The sequence below is a fragment of the Caloenas nicobarica genome, chromosome 7 (assembly GCF_036013445.1).
Source record: "Caloenas nicobarica isolate bCalNic1 chromosome 7, bCalNic1.hap1, whole genome shotgun sequence".
In the NCBI taxonomy this organism is placed as follows: Eukaryota; Metazoa; Chordata; class Aves; order Columbiformes; family Columbidae; genus Caloenas; species Caloenas nicobarica.
In genome coordinates, this window is record NC_088251.1 from 25,463,169 (window position 1) to 25,489,448 (window position 26,280).

A 26,280-nucleotide genomic window follows, 5' to 3' on the forward strand; every position below is an offset into this window, starting at 1 on the left:
ATACTCATATAACAACTCCTTTGTATTCCAGTAGAATTACCCTGAGCATAAATCAAGGCCGCAATGAGACTGACATTTAAATGTACCTGATGCTGACACAAAAGCTAATCCCAACAGCAATTGTGGGCAATGCCAACCCAACAACTTAAAAATGTTTTCCTTTACTATTGCAATTCCAACAGCACCACCACTGACGTATCACACAAAAAGAAAACCTCTTCTCAAAGGCAGTCCCTCCCTTCAGGGGGTTTATTTGTATTGTAGCTCTCTTCTACCACCACAAAAGTAGTAAGAATAGCAAGGTTAAGTCTCTAAAGTGCACCTTGAGCATGCTAAATTATTCAGTCAATCTTCGCTCAACCACCACAACACGTGCACGTGTACAGTCACCATCAAGTGACAAAAACACAGCATGAGCAATCCTGCTCCTGCCCAGCAGGATGACACATGTTCAGCTGATTCAGCACATCACAATCCACTTCTGTGGTTCCTCTTCCACTGCTCTGGGCTTAGTCAACACTTGCTTTGGAAAACAGCTCTCGGTTTTGCAACCGCCGGCCTTCACCGCCAGCACAGCCCGGCCTACAAATGTGTTGAGAGCTGCAACTGTTCTGAACCGCGCCGTCGTGACGTGTCGAGATTCGCCTCTGCAGCACCTGTGTTTGGTATGGCCACAGTTAAAGCAGCACACACAGCCACGAAAACAAAAGCCCTTTTTGGGTCATAGAAGTCACCACTTAAATAATGATCTTTTGGCTTTCACACTTCAGCATAACAGTTTGCAATGTCTGGGCTTTGATTACTTTTATATGAGGAAAGAATGCATAACAAAGTAAAAAAAAAAAAAAAAACCAACAAAAAATAAACACAAAAACAAACAAACAAAAAAAAACCAGGAAGCTTTCAAAAACTACAGAGGTAGTTTTGGGAGGAGTTGTTGCTTTTATGCTGAAGGAAAAAAAATGTCAACTAATAATCTTCATTTATTTCCCACTCTTCAAATATTTAATGTTTGGAAGGCAGTATTCTCCATCTAACGTACAGTGTCCAAGCACTGCCCAAATACAATATTTATTTTGATGAGTCCTTCTTTAAGCTGTAAACATTTATATTTTCCACAACATACAAATCCTATACTGGCAGCAGAAGACTGATTTGACAGTTAAGGAGAAAAAAACTAGGGCAGTTCAGAGGACAGCTCATCAAAACTTTATTAATAGTATCCTGGATTATGGAGAACGTTAATGTAAGCTATAAAGTCCTCAATGTCTAAACTCTAGTGACTTCAAATCAGAAGTTCCTCTGTATAAATAACTAACTGGAAGCTACGCAAAAGACGTCGACATTTGACAACCCTTTTCTCTCCTGTCCTCACAACACTCGGAGACCCTCAGATAGAACACAACGCTCTTAAAGGAGCCCTCAGAACTCACTGGGATAGGATGGGGGCATCAAGATGGGTAGCTAAGGAGCGAATAAGATACACAGATTCTCCCAATTCTAGTTCACTGGTTCAAATCTTGCCCTTATCTCCTAGGGACAAAAAGTCCAATTAACGACCTGACCACATATAGGTAAACCTGATGAAGCAACAGATACAAACAGCAACAAATAGAACATTGAAGTTCAAAGAAGCTAGGCATTACAGCAACATCTCCCAGGTAATCTGCTCTTTGCTTTTATTTCAGATTCAGTGACACACAATTTTTTTCCAGGGTTCAAAAGATTGTTTTACATGTGCTTACTGCAGGCAAAAAACTACCTGCTCAGTGTGCCAAAAGTCACATTTATAAACTTCAGCAGATCTTTACTCCTTGAAAATAAACCAATTCTGTTTCCTACCCAATAAAACCTTTATCTACAATTAACTCATACTTACCCAGAGTACTATCTTCCTCATAGCTAATCAACTCTCAAATAAGAATGAGCTGCATAAGGCTGCTTGGTATGAACTGACTTTCAACATGCGGTATTTTAATTTGTCAGCGTTCGTAGCTTCTCACTGGATGAGTATCTTCTTCTAAACACCTTAATGCTACACAGTCCCCCAATATATGCATAACAGAAAGCTTATGTCCTATAAAATACTTACTCCCTTCAACGAAAGTCCAAACCTCTGTCTCCTTACAGAAGCACAGGAATAGCTGAGATTTTTTTTCTCTTGTAATTTCTGTTCTCCAGCCAATTATTCAGAGCTATTTCCCTTTCTTTCCTCTTGCTTTCAAAACAGCACATGCTTCAGCAACTGTCTTCCTTCTCTTCCCATAACATAACCGAGGGAGCCTAAACAACTTGTTTGCTTTCTTCTCTCAACACAGAGGTGAGCTCTACTCCCCTCATTCTCACAGCAGCATTGCTGGACAAAGTGGGAATACGCATTCAACAGACAACTCAGAGACCTGGATGTGGTCACCTACACCCACACACATCGCCAGGATGCAGGTAAGTTACAAGCAACATATTTACATCACAATATCTTTGCTGCTTTACAAGCAAGCAGGAATCAAGCTACTTGAAAACACTATTGAGAATGTAATTAAAATGTTACATTTCTTTGTTTTTACCTGCAGTCATCAAAAGTTGATCCAGGAGATGAAAGTGCAAGTCTCTTCCGCAGCTCATCCCTCTCTCGAGTTACCTGACGGAGCTGATACAGTATTGTCTCCAGCTTCTCACTCATCTGTCTTGTGTCTATTACAGGTGGCGGAGATGATGCTTTACCAGTTGTACCTGACCAAGAGATAAATAATTGGCAGTCAGAGAACTCCTCCAGAGAACAATACAACTTCACCAAAGAAGTCAACACTGATTTAAAAGATCCAACATTTTTGGTTGCAGATTCCTATTCAAAAATGAAACAAGTCATGGAAGTTTTCATTAGTGAGTTGACACAAAAATAACTCCAGTCAGATCCCATGCTAGCAGAAAGGTCCTGTCTGTGTTGCAAGTTCAGTTTGCATGAGTAGGTTCCTTGCTTACTCATGAACTTCCAAGTTGCCTAAAAAACAAGGCAAGTTTGCAGTCACAATTGTGAAGACCTCAGGAACTACCACAGTAACAGAAGCCACAGGCACAAAGATATTTCTAATATAGAACAACTTTTTTTTTTTTTTTAAAAAAAAAAAAGGAAACAAGAAAGTCATTTACACTTGCTCCAGCAACAGCAGAGAAACTGCTGCAGCACAGGGGCTCTTCTCCTTTATCTACCAGCACAGACATATTATTTTGCTGTGTGCTACTGCCAATATTTCTTTTTAACACAATTCTATGCTTCCTCATGTTGCAATTTATCAGTCCAGTATACTAAGTCAAAGATTTGACTTGCCAACAAATTGTGAGAAACAGGCTTCATATTTAACAACACTAATGAAAACAAGCACATTTACCATCACTGCAACTGGACTACACATCACATTTCCTCTAAGGGGCAGTCATAAGTTAAAGAGTTTCATGGGACCTTTCAGTTCACAGCTTTCTTAATATCAGAAATGAACAATGACGCCTACTGTCTTCTCAGACAGCTATACCAATACAAAGAGGTTTTCTTCCACCTGAGACATGAGAGTTTGGTATATTATGTTTCACAACATGCTGACAATTAACTCAACTGTAATTTTAGTTCTGCTCATTTTAATCCCAGACATGAGAGCAAACTCAAAGATAAAGGTCACAGATGTGAAAGTTAAAAGGCCTAAACATATACAGGAAATTATTATTTTCTACCCAAAAGATAAATTCTAGAAACAGTTTGTGTAATTATACAATTGAAACAATATGCTGACATATGTATTAACTTCTTAGGATGTACCTTTATTATGCCTTTTTTTTTTTTAAATGAAAAAGCAAAAGATACAAAAGTAAAATAACACTCTCTTATCCCTGTCTTCTCAAAGAAATAATTTCAAACAGTTATTTCCCCTGATCAAACGCTAATAAGTTGCAAGGATTGGCTTTTTATCTCTAAACCCAGTTTGGGAATGTACTGCAGAATGCAAAAACTCCCTCCAACTTTTAAGCAGAACTACCTGTGCTTTGAAGTTCTCACACCAAAATAAATGCAGGGTCAGGGCTACCATACATACAACATCTAGAATAACAGGATCCCTGTTCTTATTCCTTTCAGCTGTTACTGTAAATCTGTAATGAGAATTTATGAGCGCAGACTGTTCTTTTAATCTATTGCATAATTATGTATGTAAATGCTCTAATAGCGAACTGAAGAAATAAAAAATTTGAGGAAAAGGCTGTATTCTGCAGAAAGGCACAAATGCACATCGCTCAAAAGAATTCTCAATGGAGGCTTCGTTTCAGCTTTCTCCTACTTTGTTTCACTCCCCAATCCATCCAGAGCTCCTGCATGTATAAGGACTAAGGATCTCACACTTCTATAATGCAATTATACTTTTTCTAAAGTAAGAACCATTATACATAACTTTTAAAGGCAAGATTATACAAATGCAGTCACCAATGCAAATGCACTATCTTAGGCTCATGATATAAGGAATAAATAGGGCAAAAAATGAACAGATTAAAAAAGACAGAGTATGTATTCATTTGGAATAGTTTGGACACATCAATGAGCAGGGAATTTCATAAACAAGTGAAAAGGTAAAGACACACAAACATAATTCAGGTACTGACAGACTACATGGTTTTGTGTAAATTCAGTGGCAACCTGCACATCCTCGCACTTGAGCTGACGTGTCAGAATACGCATAACACTGAAAAAAGTCTCCTGCTCAGCTTTACAGAGAAGTTCAAAAGCTTATCTGTCACCCTGGGGCTGCTGGCAAGTGAAACAGATGAACAGGATGCGAAGGGCACAAGAGGAAGGAGGAGATAAATCAGGAAGGCTGGTGTGCTTTACATGGAGGAAAGGGCACTGGATTAACAACAGTCCAGCACCAATATTAGCGTTATCCCCAGGAGCCGTCCCACGGACAATGTCCGCTGCACGGTCCTACACAAGCACACAATGGCTGCTCTGGGAATATAAAACAGAGTAAAAGGAGGTTTTACTGCTGTTCCTCCACCTCTTTCCCCTCCCAGATTTGACAACATCCCAGTGACAATCTTCTTCAGGTGAGGGAAACATTAGTGCACACAGTCCCAAAACTGTGCCGAGCCAGACAAGACTGATTTAAATAAAGACAGGCTAATTAGCCTTACGAAAGAAGCTTTCTTGACTAACATGAAGCCATTCGTCTTAGTATCAGAAAACGTTGTTTTTCATTAACTTGTCACTTTTTACAAGTACATCCACAAATACTTTCATCTCAAATGCAGTTATATTGTTGTCAACGCATAACATGAGCCAAGAGATATACGCCTTCTAAGTGCTGTAAAAACACAGATCAATACAATCCAGATATTCCCACTCTTACTCTTAAAAGAAGTAAAAAAAGTTCATCTTTGCTTGATTTATTAACAACCTTACAGGTTCAATAGTCAGACAAAAGGTCTCAAATGTTAAATCAGATTTGTGGATGCTCAAAAAAAAAAAAAACCAACAACAAAACCAAAACATCTCTTCAATAAATTCCTCTTTCACCAAAAAAATTCAATACTCTTCATTTCCTTTAAAGGGGCTTTTATATCTGAATGCTAAAAGCTCTTTATTGCATCTGACATCTTGATGCAGTAGGAGGAAAGTGAGCTGTGCTTCCAGCTTTGTGTTCTTTTTCCATCTGACGGCGTATTTTACGCAACAGTACTTCCTTTCTGTGCTTTAACCAGTCAAACTGGTCTTAAAATGTGCAAGCCTAAAGGCTAAATCTCCATTATCCAAATTACGCCACCCTTCAGTAACTCACCTGCTTTATCGGACAACCTGGATTTGTACAAATGTATTTACTGAGTGTCCTGCCAAGTTCAACTCATTCATGAGCCTCGCAACTCATTTTTCAGGTGAGCTGCACTTGAGCTCTGAGAACCCAACCGTACAGAAGTCACCTCCCTGGCCAGCCTCCAGGTAAGGGGTGTCCCACCAGCTCCTGTCACCACCGACAGCCGGGATGCATCGTAACATGGTCCATGCACTAAGTCCTGAGTCTACACTGACTTACTTAAAGCAAGATTTTGCAGGATTTCCATCATAGATTGTATAAAAGAACAGCATTAAAAACAGATGCTGGAGCAATCCTATCTTGCATAATTATAGTCAAAATGCTGGACTTCAGAAATCACAACGATCCATTATTGTAGTGCATACCAAATACAATTCTTGATGATTACTCTAATCATCACTGACTGAAGAGATAATACAGCCACACGGAAACCACTGCTCAGTTAGCTTCATAATCAGATTTGGGGAGGGGGTAGCTCAATTTTTGAAGGAAAAAAAAACAAAACACAAACCAAACACTTCAAGAGAAACAGGGCTGGGAAACTTGTTAAACTGACCGAGATGTATCACAATGCCGAATCAATATAATGTTGAGGTGGAAAAATGGGTACCAATATATAAACAACTACTTTTTAAGAAAACCATTAATATATTTTGAATTATAATAAATTCATTACTGCTTGCACGGTATACAATAATAGTTTGCATTTCAAAAGACAATTGTCACAAGCTAACAAATGCCTGAATTTTATGACAATTTTTTTAAACTCTTCTTACAAATCTGTGCCAATTCTTGCTTGCACACAGGAGACTATTAATTGTACAGTCAAGCCTTTTTCATTCCTTTCTTTCAAAACAGAAAAAAAACCCCCAATGTTGTTCAGAATATTATTTCTTATAGCCTTGTACATCATGACAGAAAACACTTGCAAAATATATTGCAAAGCATGATCAACAGGGTTTCCCCCCAAGCTTGGGAAGGGGTAGAGAGTCAAGACTTATGCCTGCTGTAGGAAAATGCATGCTAAAATATCTACTTCCAATAATTTATGAGGTCTAGAACAGGATTACATGTCAGAAGTTATCGTTTAGATAAATTTCTTCAGATATATCTTCTGAAGTGGTCTTGAAATAGTAAAAACAAGCAGGAATACATTGAGGAAAGGGAACTGACAGGTAAAAAAAATGAACTGTGGAACCAGTTTCATCTGACAGATAATCTAACAGGTACTGAAACCGGCGAGGCTCGTGTAAAATGCAAAGACAAAAGAATTGATAGCACTTCAGTATTTGTTTTAATGCAGAATATAACAAGCTAAACAAACCCACCAGGCATGTAAAACAAGCTTCCAACTTCAGCAAGTTTAAGACTTCAGAACTGAACAGTGGTTCTAGCAAGATCATCATGAAACACAGTCTAAAACCTAATGCTCGAAAATAGCAAGGAGGAGGGAAAAAGGCCAGATATGTCAATTCAAAAAGTCCTTGAAGAACTTTGCTGAGCTAAAATACAATAGAGAGTAAAATCTGTTACCATCACCGAGAAAAATACAGCCAAAGCTTCTGGGTTTGAATATTCAGAAGCTGCCAGGTGGGAAAGCTCAAACCCTACATTTGCCAGGCTTACAACCACACACTGAGAGCAGAACCTGGACAGAGCTGTCCAGTCTGAACCCACATGGGACAACTACTGCACACCGGCCAAGGGGATGAGACTCCACCAGCACCCGTTCCTTCACATCATCTCTGGCAGAGAAGTTGTGAGCATTATCTCACTTTACTGTTTTATGGCCTCAAAAGAAAACTGCAGATACCAAAGGATTTCCTGAATTTCACACAGACTGATAAAGGGCCTCAAGGAGTAGTGAAAAACACCATGTTCCAGACATGCTGTCTGGAGTGCAGGAGGTGGGTACTCACACACACTGTATTTCCATTCAAATCATTATAGACAAACCAAATCTTCAGAAATTCCTCCAGGGAGCTGCCAAATGTTAAGATGATATCATAGCAAACAAAATACCACGAAGCAATCAGCTATTCATTAGCGGTTTTCAAGCCCTATTCATGCTGAACCCTTAAGAGACCAAGAGGTAAGTCAAATTGATTCGTTACAGCAAATGTTAAAAAAAAAAAAAGGTGGGGGGAGAAGGGGAAACAAAAGGAAGGGCCAAAAAAAAAAAAAAACCAACCAACCACCAAAAACACACCACCACCAAACCAACCCCCCAAAAACACAAACAAGAACACACACACCCCCCCGCCATCACCAACCACAACCAAAGAAACAAAAAACCCAACCCAAACAAAAGCCAAAAAACCCAAGCCCATCCTCCAAGACTGCATCAGTATACGTCAGCAAACTTAACTTTGTTGTTACTGTTGTTTTGTTTAAAACAGGGCATCACAGCCACTGAGTAATTCTTGGGTACCTCTGAAGTGACAGAAGTTGAGAACACGGTGCATGGCAACATGGCAACTCACAGCTACCTGGAAATGGATCCCATAGAAGTCAGTGATAATACAATTAAAGCTATTTGGAGTGCTCATTACTTCAGAGAAAATTGTTATTAAAAAATACACTGAAAATTAGGCAAAGAGATTAAGAATCAGTCCAATAGACATTGACATGACTCATGAACAGAGTTAAATAGAAGGAGAATAAAGTTACTTTAAGTTTGTGGAAGAGGGTGTTTATTTCCAAAATTAAAAGTCTTATTTCCACTAAGCTAAACAGGTACTGTTCAGATCAAAGGACAAGAAAATTACACATTAAATAAATATATAAAAAGAAGTTTAATTAAATTATTGAAGCCAAGTTTTACAGAAAAATTACTTCTGAATAGAGAGACTGATTGGCGAGGAGGTGGAACATCGAAGGCAATCACTACAGTACAGAAAAGGATTCTGATGTGGTGTACTGCTGGTGTTCGTAGCATGTTTTCTCATTCACTTGTGGCCTTTCACAGGTGTAATACTGTCACTCGTTCCTTTATCAGCATGTGTTAACAGTTGAGGTATTTTCACCAAACATAAATGTTGGGGCTGTGTTAGTAAGAAAAGGAATACAGTGTGAGATTCCTATAGGCTGTCAGGGAAGAATAAATCAATCATTTTTTCAGACAACTAATGAGTGTTTATCTTTCACTGAAGGAGTATCACAAATGACACCTGCAACTGAATACTTCCTATCAATAGTGAAAACAATTACAGCTGAAGAAAGTGTAAAGCAATAAACTGAAATCACAACATAAAAGGACAGTTGTCAAAATGGTTATCATGAAAATAGGGAATAAAGGATTGCACATTGTAGGGAAGGAATTATCATCTAATGGGAGGGGTAACATTTGCTTTGGAGTAAGAATTAAGGCCCTCAGATTCAGTCACTTGAACTGCAACTGTCTGTAAATAGCCTGTCAGGCTGCTAAGCTAACAAAGCACTAAGCAAGGAAATACTGTCAGTTGGCATCAAAGTTGGACAAGCTTGGTGGGGACAGATAATATGACTATCTCATTGCTGCAAGAAAAAGTCATAAAATTACGCCAATGATGGTGTTTGTTACAGACTGATATGTAAATTCCCATAGGAAAAGGTAGTACAGCAATATGAACAGTGAAGAACAAGAACACCACTTAGGACCAAAAAAACTAAAAATTTGGTAAGAACTGAACAGCTGGAACAATAATAGTCTGTTAGAAGTTAAACATTATAATATCCAGTGTGGAATAAAGAGGATACAAGATTGACAGCTGTAATCAAAATAATGCAAAGAGATCTGGCTGTGGAAAGAAGGAAATTAGACATGTGGAAAGACAGGCGGCCTTTTCCATCCCAAAAATCCTCTCATTAGGATCTCAGTATATTCTCACAGAATGGAAGAGTATGTAAAAAAGATGGAAACTGCGAGTAGATAATCGAGAGGTGCAGAGAAACTAGTAAGGACATTATGCTACTACTTACCATTGAGAACAAATTTGATTATTTCCAGCTCAAGTATCATATAAACAGGGTAACTTTTGACTGAGATTTTACCATCTACAGATAATCTTTTAGAACACAGGCCTTCCATATCTTTCCTTACAAGTCCAGAAAATTATCTGCTGGGATACAGAAAAAGAACATCTGGTCCAACTCTCCCATTTAAGCAGGACCACCTAGAGTCAGTTGACCAAGGCTAAGCAATTTAATTGAGTGCTTGGTGAGCATCTATCTTTAAAATGACAAATGTCATATTACTGTGTGGCAGTATGCAAACTTTTTTCCTGTTGGTTGTTTGTTTTGGGTTTTTGGTTTGGTTTGGTTTTTGTTGGTTTTGGTTTTGTTGTTTGTTGTTGTTTTTTTTTTTTAAAAAGGGGGCCTTTCTTTTCCTCTCCATTATTACAACCAGTCAAGTGGGAGACTAGTCAGTGACTGCAACATACAGCTGTGTTACTGGTTTCTATCCAATTCCTAAGTGACACTGTTGTTCCGTGCTTGGCACGCCAGGCACTGAATCTCCATAAGTAACTATTCTGATGTCAAAGACACAGGATTGTAGCTCCATTCAGAGTGTCTGCCAGGCACGAGGAGTGGGCAGATGACGGATGCTTCTATTTACACACAAAAAATATTTGTATTAGCCAAGAGCAAAGAGAAAAGAAATACAGAGAGCGCATGACAATTTAGTGAGGATTTGTTCCTTTGCGGGGAAGAAGGTGGGGCCAAAGAACAATGGTGGGATGCAGGGATTACAGCAGTTGATATCATACCTCTTTTGGAAATTAGAAGTGAATATTTGCCCTGAGTCCCATCAAAACTATCTATTTTACATATACAGCATGAACTTTCTTAATACATTGGAAAGAAAAAGAAGGAAGTGTAAAATAAAAAGAAAATACTGTCAACTAAACCGATTTTGAATGGTGAGGAAAACGTACAAGCAAAATCTGTGAAGAGCAACGATCTGTCACTCTGTTTTTATTTACATACAGGTACAAAAGTAAAAAAAGGCAGATACACCTATGATCAAGGCAGATAAACCTATGAAGAGGATTTTCTTCTCTGAAGTTGCTACCCTGTTGCTACACAGGTGGGAAAACTGGCTTTATCAATTGTTTATTCTACCACATACACATGAGGCTGGAAGTTCATCCTTGCTGCAGCCCATGCAAGTCCATTTAGGCAGGGAAAGAGGAAAAAAGCTTGGACGACACCACAATACTCAGGATAGACCAGCCCTAAACTCTTCTCTGAGTTACACTGCTCATTGCTTTCCTCTCATATTAGGACTACGACATGAGTGAAGACTGAGAGAATGCCAGTGTACCTAGTCGTTCCCTGTACAGAGGCTGCTCCATCACTGTTCTTCCATGCTGCTGCTCCCTGTGCTTGCTGCCCTCTTCTCTTTCAATGGGAGAATCAGAACGGCAAATACACCCAAGACTCAGGCACATCACGGGTTTATACAGAGACTCTCATCCTTCCCTCTTCCATTCCAAATCCTAACATCATGTTTTATATATTTGACTTGAGTCCATGTTTTCCTATAACTATCTTGTAAGAACACTCATCTTAGTACTTAGTACTGTTTAAGCTTAGTTCTTAGTTCAGGGTCTTTTTCTGGAAAATAAGCCCATTGTTATATACATCAGCTTCATAAATGAACTCTGAAATGCAGGATAGCTGTAAAACATACAGAATCACCTCAATTTTACAACATCCTGGCTTACTTGGAAATATTTCAGAAAAAGATCATTTAATTAAGAATTCTAAGAAACCACCTCCAACAATAGCTACAGTGATTAAGATTGGGAAGAAAAGATGAAGCACATGTACATACCCTTTCCTAGTTAGTTTTATGAACTATGGAGTCCAAAGACTACAAATGAAAGATCGTATTATCTCTGCTAATTAGAAGATGCTAAGATTCACCCTCTGCTTCTTTATCTGGGCTTAACTAGTGGCCCCAACACCTTTCTCAGTTCTTCTGAAAGGTCAAATACATAAATGTTTCTGAGCTGCTTGACAAACAGAAGCAAGGTAGACCAGAAATAAAAATTTGTAAAATATTAATGAAAATCCATGCTCTGAACTTAGGAAAAATAAAATAGATCCCTTTTCTGCCCCATGAGGAAGACACATGTGAGTGGAGAAATGAAAATATTCCTTTATATGCAGGTGTGTGAACATTTAACTATCAATGCCAAACTGAACATATTCCAAAGCTTGCATTGTCTCCAAACCATGAGCTATTTAGCTTTTTTCACTGATGTATTCATTTCACAGGCAAAACTTATAATTTCCACAGCACCGAACTACCCTTGTGAAAATGCATTCCAGTGAGATAGGAACTGGGGGGGGAAGATGTATGTAAAATTCCTGAAATGCTACAGCAACTCAGTATTTGTTGGGATTCCATTCAAAGAAGTCATATGAAGCCTTCGGGAAGCTGGCGTGCAAACAGTTTCAGTTATGATGGTTTGTCATTCAACAAATCAGTCGGTATTAAAATAATCTGACTGCAGCTTTGAAGTGACTTGCAAACATGTCTATTAGTATACAGAATCATTTGGTTAGAAAAGACTCTCAATATATGATGTTTATTAAGCAAAGAAATGTTGCTATTGATATTAGATTACATTTAAAATACTCTCTCTTGCAGAACAAGATGCGAGATAAAATGACTGGGGGGGAAAAAATGATACTTATAAAAAAATAAGTCTATAACCAGACTATAAATCAAATATGCCAGATTCAAGCAAAGAATTCCCCTGGCTGTTATTGTACTAAATATTAAACACCTAACTCACTTTAATCATTTGAATAAAACAAAACTATGGGGAATAGCAGATCACAAGTTTTGTTTAATAGCAGGTCACTTAATTTTTAGGTTACTAACAACTCTGACCACTGCACACACCAAAGGCATAAAACACATCCATGGACAGCCCTTTAGGTAAAATACACAGAGCAGGATTCAGTATGAACTTCGATACTTTAAAACATGAAGAAAACATAGTTTGGAAAGAATTCAGTTCTGACTCATATGGGAACAATGGATGTCTCAGAAGTAACGTGCCAAATTCCAAATATCTGTTCAGAAACAGGTATCCCATAAGGCACTATGACACAGAAAATTAACTAAATAGAAAATAGAGGCCAGGTATCTGTAAGTTTGCAAGCGGTTCGCTCACAAAAGTTCTCTTTGTGATGGCAAACACTAGCTGCTCATTTACTTACCTTTGCTTCCAAGATTCTAAAAGGTCATGTACAAAGAATTGAGTACGTGCATTCAAAAAGTTACAAAAATTGAAAAGAAAAAAAAAAGTTTAAGCGAACCTTTCAGTTTTAAAATCTGGAACATGATACTAGAAAGGACCACCTTCATCTTCTATTTCAGCCATCACTTCATCCTATTATTCCACAAGCTTACTGGATTTCACCTGAAAAGAACCTCCTTCTTTGAAAGGCTCTGTTCCTCAAGTCTGGCTGTCCTAAAAATTTAGAAACTTTCTTCTTCCTATTCCCAGCCCAAATTTATTAATAGCAAATTAAATCATATGCTTCCTTCGCATAAGAGCATGTAAGTGTGATCTTGATAAAAATGAAAATAGCATGTCACAGCTTCCTATATTTTCAGCAAATAGTTAGTTCAGTCAACCCTAAAATCTTGCTCCTGCATGCTGGAGCTAAAAGTTCAGGTCAGTGACTGCAACAGATGCCTGCTCACATCCTTAAACAGACAACTGGCTTGCCTGCTGCTGTCAGGGAAGCCTACAGATGCCTGACACAACACTGGAACTTTAAACATGCAAGAGCTTACATTCCCGATCCAAGGCAAGTGACTGGTACATAGATTTCACAATAAAAGTATTTCTGTAAGCAAAGAAGAGGAAAACTGATAGCTAAAATAGCTATTCCAAGATCTTTTTGTTAGAGGTCTTTTGTCCTCATTTCTTTTTCCTCTAGTGTTTTGTTTTAATATTTTCTTTCCCAATGACATTACAAACAGAGAAAATTAAGCAATTAATCGGATGCAGGAAAAAAATGGCTTAAGCTTGCAGTTACTTCCAGAAGTTCAAAAGGCTATGACCTTGGCTAATAATATTTCTCAGTTCTACGATGTTTCAAGACTTACTAGAGTTTTCACATCTACATAAATATATACATACGCATATATGCATGCCTATATATATTTTTATATGCAGATTTGTAGAAAACTAACACTGCCGTTTTTACATCAGTAACTACCGAGTAACTCAAAGCGTAGTTACATAATTTAACATATCCAAACATAACAGATTTTACTGGCAACAACTGCATACAGCTATGAAAAGGCTTAACTTGCACTACACAGAAGGGGTATAACCTTTTCTTCATGAAGATGCACAGTTACATCTTGCAGTTCGACTTCTTTGATGTTATGACCCAAACCTGTTTACCCTTCCCAAAGGCAACCTTAAAAATGTGTTCTCCCAGCCCCTGAAAGATACACTCGTCAAATTGTTAGATCAACACTTTACTCACCAATGCTACTCAAAGAACTGCTGCTTTCGGAATCAGAAGGCATTATGGACAGCACACTGTACGTAGATCCTAAAATCAGAAAAATAAAGGTAGCATTACTTTTTTTTTTTCTCTCCCCAAATCAAGCTAACCACTGATTTTCTTGATACTGTAGATGCCAAACACACTAAGTTATTGAGAACACATCGCTAATGCATAAAAATCTCATAGGAAAAGTATAATTGTAAATGAACATCACGCTATGCACCGAGAAGGAAACTATTTTAGATGAAATGGTAAAAATGACTTCAGCAAAACACTGAACTAATACAATGGTTACTTCAGATATACGGAAAATACAGAGTTTCTTCCATACAATATGAAGATTATGAGTGTCATCTGCAACAGCCCAAACTTATTTGGCTATCTTTTTACATGTACCAGCTCCTATTTCACTGCATAACTGATTTGTATTCTCATCCTCAAACTTGCTTCACTTAGAAATTTCATTTCATTGGTAAATACGTTTTGCTTGCATCCATTTGCAACTTTCAGTATCTGACCTTAAAAGCAAGAACCAACAAAGCTATCTGCTGTTACTGATGACAGCAAGTTTTTTCCTGTATTAATAGGTCAATAGACAGAGGCGCCTTTTATTTTAGTTGGTTTAGAAGTATGCTAGATTTTACTTACCAGAAGAACTAGAAAAACAGGTCCTACTTCAAAACCTTACAAACTAAACAGCTCCACCATCCCTCACAAACAGGATAAACACGTCAAAGTAAAGACAGGGCGTGATTATGTGCAAAAGTGATTTGAAATCTGGTCTCTTTTCAGTACTGGCCAGGACGTGAGCTGTCTTCACAACAGCCAAGCTCAAAGACAGTTTCAATGCTTTCAGGAGCTGACTTTTCTGTAGTCCTCCTTCTTATGTTTCAATATTTGCTTCTTCCAGTCTCTTTGAAATTAAGAAATAAAAGCTGAGTAGCAGCGTGAGATAACACACATGGATCTATCTTTGAAATAGATTAAAGACAGGCAGGAAAATAAGCAAGAAGTCCTAGTTTTTGCTCATCTCCTCTGCTTCTTACTAGGAAGAGACATGACACCTGTATCTACCATGGTGCTAGACAAAGGAAAGACAAGATGCAATAAAGTAAGTTTACTAACAACAAAAGCAATAACAACAAAATTAATTCCAATCTTCAGGTAGAAAAAGCAATATGGACCCTAACTTTAATGGGGTGTGTTTATCTTAATAAAGAATGAGGCTCCTACATTTGATAAAAGGAGTGATGTCTAGGCAAAAGCAAACTTAAACAAGTATTTGAACGTAAGGAAAACTCCTTCCAAGCAAAACATCTGGTTTTATTAGCAGATGTTGCAGAAAACAAGTACCAGAACAGGAACTGAAAGTTGAAATAGGCTATTTAACCTGACAAATCCCTGTGAAAAATTATTTGAAATACACTGGTTATAGATAATTCTAGTTGGTTGTACAAGATGTCAGTTTTTTGTTTTGTTCTGCTTTTTAAAGAAAACATACACTTGTTAAAAGCAAAATAATTTCTGCATTAATTAAAAACAACCTCTTTGCATAGTCTAAACTCATGACTTCCGGTATTTTCTGTAGTCTGGTCTAGAATAATTAGAATCATAAGGGAAATCGGAAAAAAAAGGTAAATCAATGTATTAAACAAATTAGGGCATCTTTATGACAGGAAATGTGTACAGAGACTATATCAAAACTGTGTGGGACTCAAGCACAGTAAAATCTCATGCCAAGAAGCAACACTTCATTATACTTGGCAACTTCAGGTGAATTTGCCCAGTTCCTCTAAAAGATTACACTGGAGTCCCATACCTAATCAAACTTTTACTGATTGTTAGCTGCTTTTGCTTCTTTTTAAGAGTGGAAAAAGAAGAAACTCAAAATCTCATCATCTTGCTTTTACTTATCTTCAAGAAACACTGATCTTCTCTGTTGCCTTTTCCTTTGTTAAAAGCCAGAGCCACGACTTAAAATTAGTTAAAATCTGCTCTCTGGAATAGATAGAAAAGTTCTGTGAAGCTGACTTCATCAATGGAGACAAATGATCCTCCCTAGCAATATTCTTAAAATACTAGCTCAGATTTGTAAATGCAAGATCCGGTATGCATGGCATGTTATCACAAGAAAACATACAATTGTGAAGAGGGGAGGAACCATCTAACCCATTCATAATACCTCACTTCTAACAAAGAAAAAAAAACCTAGTAGCATTTGTTTGGCTTGCAAAGCTGTTTGTGGTTATGTTGGGTTTGTTTTTAAACCACACAGGATATGAGTCCATTATCTGTAACACGTGCCACCTTTCTCATCAGAAGCAGTATTAGTAAGCGTTAGAAAAAAATAATCAGAGGACTCGAGAGAGCTTTCACAATATTAAAAGTCATCTTTAGGTACTGAACAGGTACACATCCATGTATTCAATTCAGGCTAAAATAGCATCGTACTTGATGTACTCTGCTCGATCAAACTAGCAATACCTCAGTAGTACCTGAAAATGCTCCAAGACAGTATTTCCCCACTCTATATGACGCCTCCTCATAGAAATGAAAATGCTCAAAATCATCACAACAGGAGTTCAGATACAGGCAAAAAGGCAAGGAAAAAGGTAAAAGATAGCTTCTGTAATCAAAGGCACTAGAACACCCCACTTATTCATGAGCTACATGCCCATTGTATTTTTAAAAATTTGTTGCATACTATCCTCTCGTCCTCCTTGCTAAGCAATTTTCTACTTTATTTCATATTTTTAAAACTTTCTTTCCATCTTATCAAATCCACAAAAAATAAGATCAGAACAGAAAACCAAACGAGCCACAACTACTTTTTCAGGTTAATGTTGAAAGTGCTTCACGTGTAGGGATTTACATGCCTTTCGCCATACTTTTCCAAATATTTGTCTTTCATATATTTCCACTAGTATTCATCTTGCATGCTAAAGTCCTCCAGTACAAAAACTTGCTACATTTGATTTCAGTTCACTGACTCATAACAATTGCTGACATATTCCAAGTCCAAAATTACAACTTGAAATGACAAGATTCTGAGAAACACAGTAGATACCACTCATACCTAACTAAAAAAAAAAAAAAAACACAAACAAACAAACAGTGATCTGTCTTTAACAGATATACATTCATACAGAGACAAAAAAAAAAAAAAGTATAAGCATCTGTCTTTGCACAGCAGACTTGCTTTTGTGGCATTTCTTTTTTGCTTATCCAGATTTAAGCTTTGTATCAGTTCCTGGCTGTATCAAACAGCTTTGGCAGAGCAGAAGGATTTAGAAATCACTACAGTATATACCTGAGAGTCTTAAGAATCCCATTTCCTTCTGTTTTCAACAATTAGAGCAAGTCAAATTTCCTTAAGTTATTACTGTCTTTATTAGTCAAATGACAGGAAGGCCACTTTAAAACTTGAAATTCAGGAAAGAAACTAGTTGCCTAACAGTGGAAGCTGCCTCCAGGGACAGCAGAGGAACTGGATTCTCCATCTTTCACACAATGTCTGCAAAAAAACACTGATCTATATTTTCCTTGTTAAAAAAGCCGATGATGATGGAGGGGAGAAAAAAAAAAATTTGTCCTAAGGAGACACCAACTGTCTAAGCAAGCAATTTCCTCATTTGCAATGCCAAATCTAGACTGACGGAATTAAATTATAAGCACATAATTAAAACAGAACATTTCTCTCTTCAGTCTTTCTAAACTTTGTATTGTGGAACACCACATAACACTGGGTATTCACTTGTACTTCAAGGAGAGACTAAAAAAGACAAGCCAGCTAATCTCAAAGTAAAGTCTCCAAAAGAACCTTGTACTTGGTACCTTCTGGAAGAAAGCAGCACAAAGGATCGAGTAAGTTTTGTTGTTTGTTTGTTTTTTTCCTAGGACTAAATGCTAAATTATTGAACAAATTCTGAGAAAAACACAGTGTTCAAATTTCATTACGTGGGGTTAAGCTGAATGTCAGGGTTGTCATGGCTGCATAGAACCCTCTCATACGTACAAACACACGTCTGCAGGCTCTGCTCATGGCTCTAGGGCACAGTCTGTCCAAGGGGACTGTAGTGGCAAAAGAGAGAGGGACTCAGCTTTCAAAACTCGTTGCACGTATGCTTTCAACTCTTCTTTTTTCAAAACGTATATTTCACTCTCAAATATTTATGAAATTGCATTTATAATTCGCCTCAAAAAAAGGCTATTTCCCTCTTCCAAAATTTGCTATATTAACCAAATGACTGTGTAGGAATAAGAATAATTACTGCTTCAGGTACACACCTCCAGCACAGGGCCAAAGAGGCACGTATACTGAACCTGTTTCTGTGTGCGAAGAACCAGGGTTTGATTCAAGGAACATTACGTGTTCCATCCCACAAGATGCGGGATGACATGAAGCAACTCTCCATGCCCCCCTGCTGCAAATTTCCATTGTTAATTAAACTCCGCTCTTCTCCCCTGCTCCCTTCCCAGCACAGTGACCACCAGCTGATCCAACTTCTTGTCAGCAAATGACTTTTCAGCTGGAGCTGAAAAAGACAGCGTGACAAACATTTGTTTATCCACATCTCCACGCACCAAATCAAAATGACTTCGGCAGGACTCCTACTTGCTGTGGGGGAGCAAAAAACTTTGATTAAAACTGGAAAAGACCCAGATTACAATGTTCCCATTGCCTTTACAACAAACCGAACTGCCCAAGGAGCTTAGGATCGCGTGGATCTGCCGTGCCCTGTCTCTGAGGCTGCTCTTGGCAGCCTGTGCAGCCAGGTTTGTCACAAACCATAAGGCATAGTCAATTCTTGCAAACTGTGTGACGTTCAGATGTTAAATTCCGACTTCACACAAAACCCTCGATTGGGTATCTGCTTCCATCCGTGTCATATTTATTTCAGATGTTTCGCAGTCATTTACCTTTAAGGATACAGGTAACTCCAAGAACAAAGTTACAAACTTAGCAAGAAAGTTAACACAGTAGTAGAGGCCATACCAGCACAACTTCACTGTCTCCTGCCTCAACTGCTTTTAAACATGGTTTTATTACTTACTCTGCACACCTTTGGTTCCTTGATACTGTGCCCTGCAGCATAAAATCCTCTTATTTTTAGGAGACCATGAAAACTAAATTAACATTAAATGGCTTTTTAAATAATAAAGCAGCTAAAATTCTAAAATTTTTATTTCCTAAATGCCTCAGTCTGTAACTTTCACAGAGACAGTGAGGGTCTAAAAGTTTATTTTTCTTTTACAATGTAGAAAACATTTTACAACCACCTATTTATGAAATATTAAGATATTAATATTAAAAGCGCTTCAGGGCTTAGGCCATCTTTCAATTCGAAGTGATTAAAAACCTCTTGTTATGGAAAGAACACTTCACACACAAGCAAGGACTCTTGCAACTTTATCTGAAACATTTAGCAAAATCCAGCACTGGTGACAGAATAAGTAGTCAGGCTGATTCTCACTTAATATGACAATTTCTCTGTAGGTTTAGATTCAGAAAAGTTAAGTAACCTGCCATAGGCCAGAGACATCAGTAAAGAAGCCCAGAGTTAGATGCTTAAGTTCCTAGTTGTCAGTCGTACAGTCAAGTACAGCATTTGATCTTCAAGCGTTAGAAACAACACTAGACATCTGTAAAATTCCTATTTTCTTGGCAAAATCTGTTCAAAACACTTCATAGTAGAATAAACCCACAGACTGATATTTCTAAATATGCATTCCTAAGTGTACCCTCTCTAGCAACACCTACACTCATCGCTATAGATATTTTTTCTTTAGCCAGGAAGCAATATAGGGAATTATACCAAAAAGAATTTACAACCAAGAGAAATCCAAGTCACTGGACTATTGTTGTGCATCTTACTACAATGTGAATTATGAAAGGAAGCAGACATTGCTGCCTTAATTAAAAAAAGCAGAAGAGTAGCCATGAGAAAGATCAAAAGAAAGGGCAAAAGACAAGAAAACGAGGTAGTTCATTTTTCTACATTATCACTTTATCATTAGGATACACTTGCTACTGTCCACATACTTTATTAGCATTATTTGTTCTTGTTTACCACATTCTGAGCACTGGGTCAAATCATCCTCTTTTCACACAAAGCAGCACAGAAAAAATTAAAAATCTTTACAGATCTGAATTTGCATAGCTCGATTCATGAAACACACATTATGACAGTATTCAAGTTATTTTGCCATGGACGTGATGCTCTAATAACACCTTAAAGAGTAGAATGGAAGCAAATTTTTAAGAGCCATATTACCATGAAGTTTTATTAGCAGGATAGCAGCTATTACCAGCTGGTAATTGAGAGCAAAGATGTAAAAAAACCTATGATTGCTTAAAAAACAAACAAAACCACACCCAAGCATATCAGGTCAGCTAGAAATAACGCCCCTTGCTACCTTCCAATCTTCCATTTCTTTCTTTGCAATTTATAAAATGACTAATTTAATCTCTGGCACTCTGTGAAACCACATCAGAAGTGATTAAATATATCTGCTGGAGCAGTAGGACCAAAGATGCAATCATAATTTCTGCTGCTATTACTTATTCAAAACGTCCTGCAGCAATTCTGGTTCTGAACCAGAAACAACTGCTTTAACCTTTGTGTTCTTGCTTTTTGACTGGGATGGCTTTTAACTCTACTTCAGTGAGTGCATTTTGTCTTGACAAGTCATTTGTCTCCAACACCCCCTTTCAGCTGAGGAAAACTGCAACAGCAAATGACTGTGCCCTCCTCTTACAGCCCTGAATTTCCATTAGGTAGTGCAGCAAGATGGGTGATGATTTTTCAGTTTTTTTAAGGCTAACAGCAACATACCTGGCTACCATTAAAATATCAGCATGCAAACTTACATTACTCAGATTCTGGCAAAAGAACAACTTTCAGTTTGTAGAGCTGCATGCACTGCCTTCACTGCTGACTCTCTTACAAGACTAACACATATTTTTCTAAGCTGACACTCAAAAGGTGGAGAAAAGAATAACTGGCTCCAGATTCTTTAACTTCAGTTTTAGTACTGATAGGAAAAAGCTACATTTAAAGTCAAATCTTAGTAAAACTGCAATGCAGGTAGGTGAAACAAATTGTCACTCATTTCATCTTATGTGGATTATACAGATGGTCCTCGCATTATTACCAATGCAGCAGTGCTGTCTTCTGTTCTATAAACATGATGTGCATTACAGCTGACTACCTTACTAAATAAATACAGAAATTGTTTCTATGAATTATTTTTAACGTAGCTGCTTTAACAAAGCCAGTTAACCTATTCTGGAAATACCCATCTCCATTCCACTGGTAAAAAGGCCAGTGCATCCATTCATTTTTTCTCACTTCTAGCTATCAGGAACATTACATTTGTTTGCGGGGTTATGCGCAATAAACCAATGGAGGAAAGGAAAAAAAAGAAAAAAGAGGAAACACAAAAAAACATAATAGCATTTTACTTTTTTAACAAGCTTCCTGCAATCTGAAACTCCATTTCTCTTAAAGTTATCACCTTAAACTAGATTACTCACTACATTATACATAAGAGGATATAATTAATTTTTTTTATTAAGGTAGAGAGATATAAATTTTCATTAAACCTCCCAGATCAATAAAATGCAGTAGAGGACATCGACCAATCCCTTTCCCTCTAGGAAGAAAATCGGATAACCTAGGGCCTAAATCCACTTGGCAATCACGTGCTCCTTCAGTACTCCATCTGCATGGTGTCTAGCAAAGTGGCATTCTGACCATTTGCTGGATATTCCAGGTATTGCTGAAGTGCTCAAAGCTTCTTCATCTGGGCAGTGCGGCGATGGCAATCACCAGAGGGCCCTCACAGACCTATGCAACCTTGAGCACTGCACTCTTCATCCCTACAGCCATCCATGAGATGCCATGTCCGACACGGAGCACCTACAGACTTCTCCTCATCCTCCCACTGCCAAGTGTGCAGAGATCGGGTACCATCTATCTACCCCAGCCAGGGAGTATCTGCAAACTTTTTTGTTCTATTTATCAGTTCTTAAAGCGCATCCCAATTCTGCCTACCCTTACACCCGGCCTGGGCCCATTTGGTCCCAGCTGCCTATTACTCAACACTGCTCCAAAAAACTGCGCTAGCTTTGACCCATCTATTCCTAAAAAGTTTCTCATCTGCCCTGTGTCTAGATAATGATCCATTTTCATCTGACAGACACCTAGAAAATCTCATTTTCAAGGCCACTAATCAGTCCTTCTGGTCCATTTTCTGAGTTTTATTGCCAAGTATAGAAGAAGTTAAGCAGTATATAAGAAGTCATCTCAGCAAATAAGAAGGAATTGCCCGAGTATATTGCTCCTGCTACAAATGGTCTCTATCCACAGGAACCCACACTTCAAAGCTGTTGATACTGGAACACTTCTGAGCTCTTTTAACCTCAGATAATAATATATTCACATCTATTTTTCCTAGCACAATGACCAGTTCTTGAAGTCTGAAGACAGACTTGTTGGTTACCCATTTTGTTATGCAGCACTGCTTCCAGGGAAAGCTCACTTTGCAAAGTTATTTCCATATCTGGAGGTAATTCTTTACATCAAGCTATACTCCAGAAGCTTTGCAAGTAATCTGCCTAAGATTTCTAGAGGATGACACCATCTGCCATTTGCAACTGACTCTAGAAGGATTTAAGTGAAAGGAAATCATGTTCAGAAAATACCCACACACTATGCAGCCATGAGCAAGAAACTGTTGTGGGATGAAGGTGGTAAATACTAGATCCCTACAAATGTATTCTGAATCAGCAACAGTTGCCTTGCTAAATTTGTAATGGTTACAAAAAATTCGAACTTCATTTAGTTTGCACAGATGTACACAGAGCTTCATAGTATATTGTTTCATCAAATAATTGTATAGTCAGGTAATAAGAATGGCAAACTAAAATTTAAAAAATAGCATTATTAACTCTACAACTAAATGCTATATTTAAAATTTAATTTAAATTTTGGAATTAAATCAAAGCAAACACCTAATTATGTTTGTAAAGGGGCCAGGCCATTATAAAAACCTCCATGGAAGAACAAAGGAAAAAGCAGCTATAGGTATTTAAAACTGCAGACACTGACATGCAAAAGACTAGAAATCTACCAGGTAACAAGGAAAGCAAGCATTAATTCCTCAAGATTAGCCTCCCAACACATCCAGTCCTTTCATTAACTGACTGTATCTCGCACCGGGTATTTCCCCTGCAGAAGCAGCTGGGGACGCGCCTGGAACCGCGGGTGACGAGAGCGTCCATCACGTGCCTACCTGGAGCTTTCCTCTGGCAATTCAAACTTTGCCCATAACAAACAAGCATTATGGTTCAAACTGGTTTTTTAGGACAAGTCATCAAGAATACATATGTACCTACACTCATCTATAAATATAGTTTAAATATAAGAACTGCTCTGCTTCAATGATAATGGTACAGGTAAAGCCATGTAGCTTTCCTGCTCTGCAGAGACTTTTAAACAAGGACGAAGGGGTTTAATGTAATTCTAGCTTACTGCTGTACAGCAGGAGAATTAGGCACACAAGGAAGAAAGCAACTTGACACAAACATAACCACAATCACACCAAGGGGTTGTGCTATCTACAACTCAGAGAGAAAAAAAAAAAAAGGGCTGCATTTAGGCCAGTCCTTTGTGATTCCAAGCAGAGAAGTAACATATCAAAGTCCAAAGGCTTTTTTCCCCTCTCCCCATACTACCTACCTTATCTAAACGCATCCATGTACAACTCAATCTCATAAAGCTGTCTTCTGTGAACATCCTCCTGATTTCTACAGTCCTAGCTTATTAATAAGGACCAAACTTCCCTTTCTAATAAGAAATAGAACAAAGTAGTTTCTCAAAAAACAGCCCGTTACTATTCAAGAATTAAACCAGCAACTGATTGAAGTAGTTATGGTTACACAATATCTCCTTATATGCTGTTCTCCATGTTATAAATAATAACTAATTAGGAAAAACTTAGAGCCTATTGTTTCTAGCCTGAATTCCTCATTTTCCTACAAGTTACAAACCAGCTCACATCTACTGCTCTTAAGGATTGCAAGAGATGTATCAATACAATCATCCAAACTTGGACCATGTGGAAGTCGATACTCAACACGCCTCTTTTGAAATTCAAGTGGTGGTATGAGATTTGACTTTTTCAAATCACACACCTCTAGAAAAAGAGATTCAGGCTACTTCGTATGAAGCCTGGCGTAATGCTCAAGTAACCTCCTTTCATCCTTGAAAGGAGACGCATACTCCCCAACTAAGCCCTAAAAAAGGATTCTCCTTACACTGCTCTTCATAGCGTGCTTCAATATTCAGCTTCTAAGTATCCCTGCCTTCAAGAAAAACAATAAAGAAAAAAAAAGTGTCAGGGATGGTTTCATAAAGGTATGTCAGAGAAGGGCTTTAAATTCAACTTTGTTGTGTTGCTGCAATGGAAAAACCTACACACACTTTCATACAGAAGAGGGCTCGTTTCAAGCTGCTTCTGTCTTTCTGTTTACAGTGATTGTTAATTTAAATGGTAATAGAAAACACATATCTAAGCTAAATCATTTAAACTAAGACTTCTTGTCTCCTTGGCGAGCTTATTTTTTCCCCTAAGACTCTCCTTCATTTCAGAAAGCAAAAGCAAGGAAGAATAAAACATAAGAGCTTTTTTTTTTCCCCCTCCTAGTGCTGTAGAGCAGGAAATCCTGCTGCCAGCAGTAAATCCAAATTAAATACACATATATTTATTCTATAGGCACAGAGTCCAAGGGTCTGCTCAGTAAAAGAGATATAAGTCCCTGTTACCTACAGACTTCAGGTCTAAGTCCTCTTCAGGATATTTTCAATTACAAGAAAGTCATCAGAACTCTGTGACTGCTACTAGCACACAGCAAGTGGGATGGAGTGCACCTTCAGCAAGTTTGCGATGACACCAATCAGGGTGGTGCAGGTGACAGGCGTGAGGGCTGGGATGCCATCCGGGGGACCTGGACAAGCTCAAGAACTGGGCCTGTGGGAACTTCATGAGGTTCAACAAGACCAAGTGCAAGGTCCTGCACCTGGGATGGGGCCAACTCTGGAATCAATACAGGCTGGGGGATGAAGGGATTGAGAGCAGCCCTGCAGAGAAGGCCTTGGTGGTACTGGTGGATGAAAGACTGGACATGAGCCGGCAATGTGCCCATCATACTTCGGGCTGCGTGAAAAGACGAGTGGCCAGTAGGTCACGGGAGGTGGTTCTGCCCCTCTGCTCCGCTCTGGTGAGACCCCACCTGCAGTCCTGCGTCCAGCTCTGGAGCCCTCAGTACAGGAAAGACATAGACCTGTTGCAGAGAGTCCTGAGGAGGCCACAAAAATGACTAGAGGGCTGGAACACCTCTCTGAAGACAGACAGAGAGTTGGGGTTGTTCAGCCTGGAGAAGACTCTGGGGAAACCTACTGCAGCCTTTCAGTACTTAAAAGGGTCCTGTAAGAAGGATGGGACACACTTTTTAGCAGGGCCTGTTGTGATAAGACAAGGGGTAATGGTATTAAACTAAAAGAGGGGAGATTCACGCTAGACATGACCGAGAAGCTTTTTTACAATGAGCATGTTGAAACACTGGCCCAGGTTGCCCAGAGAGGTGGTAGATGCCCCATCCCTTGAGACATTTAAGGTCGGGCTGGATGGGGCTCTGAGCAACCTGATCTAGTTGAAGATGTCCCTGCTCATTGCAGGGGGGGTTGGACTAGATGACCTTTAAAGGCCCCTTCCAACCCAAACTATCCTATGGTTCTATGAAGTGCTGCAGACAAAAGAAACGTTGCATCCATGGCAAAGTGACTGAGACCTTTCTCTGAAACTGGACAAATTGGAGCAAATCTTCTATGTGTGTCTATAC

At 38.4% G+C, this 26,280-nt stretch overlaps 1 protein-coding gene across 4 annotated transcripts in view; it reads right to left on the reverse strand.

The window, feature by feature from the left end:
- DLG5 (discs large MAGUK scaffold protein 5) overlaps positions 1 to 26,280 on the reverse strand; it is a 110,221-nt gene that overhangs the window by 53,596 nt on the left and 30,345 nt on the right. For all 4 annotated transcript variants that reach the window (XM_065639210.1, XM_065639208.1, XM_065639209.1 and 1 more), the window contains exons 2-3: positions 14,352 to 14,420; positions 2,565 to 2,730 (exon numbers count right to left, since the gene is read on the reverse strand). In XM_065639210.1, coding sequence (XP_065495282.1) covers positions 2,565 to 2,730; positions 14,352 to 14,420 — 235 coding nt within the window. The remainder of the gene's footprint in view (positions 1 to 2,564; positions 2,731 to 14,351; positions 14,421 to 26,280) is intronic.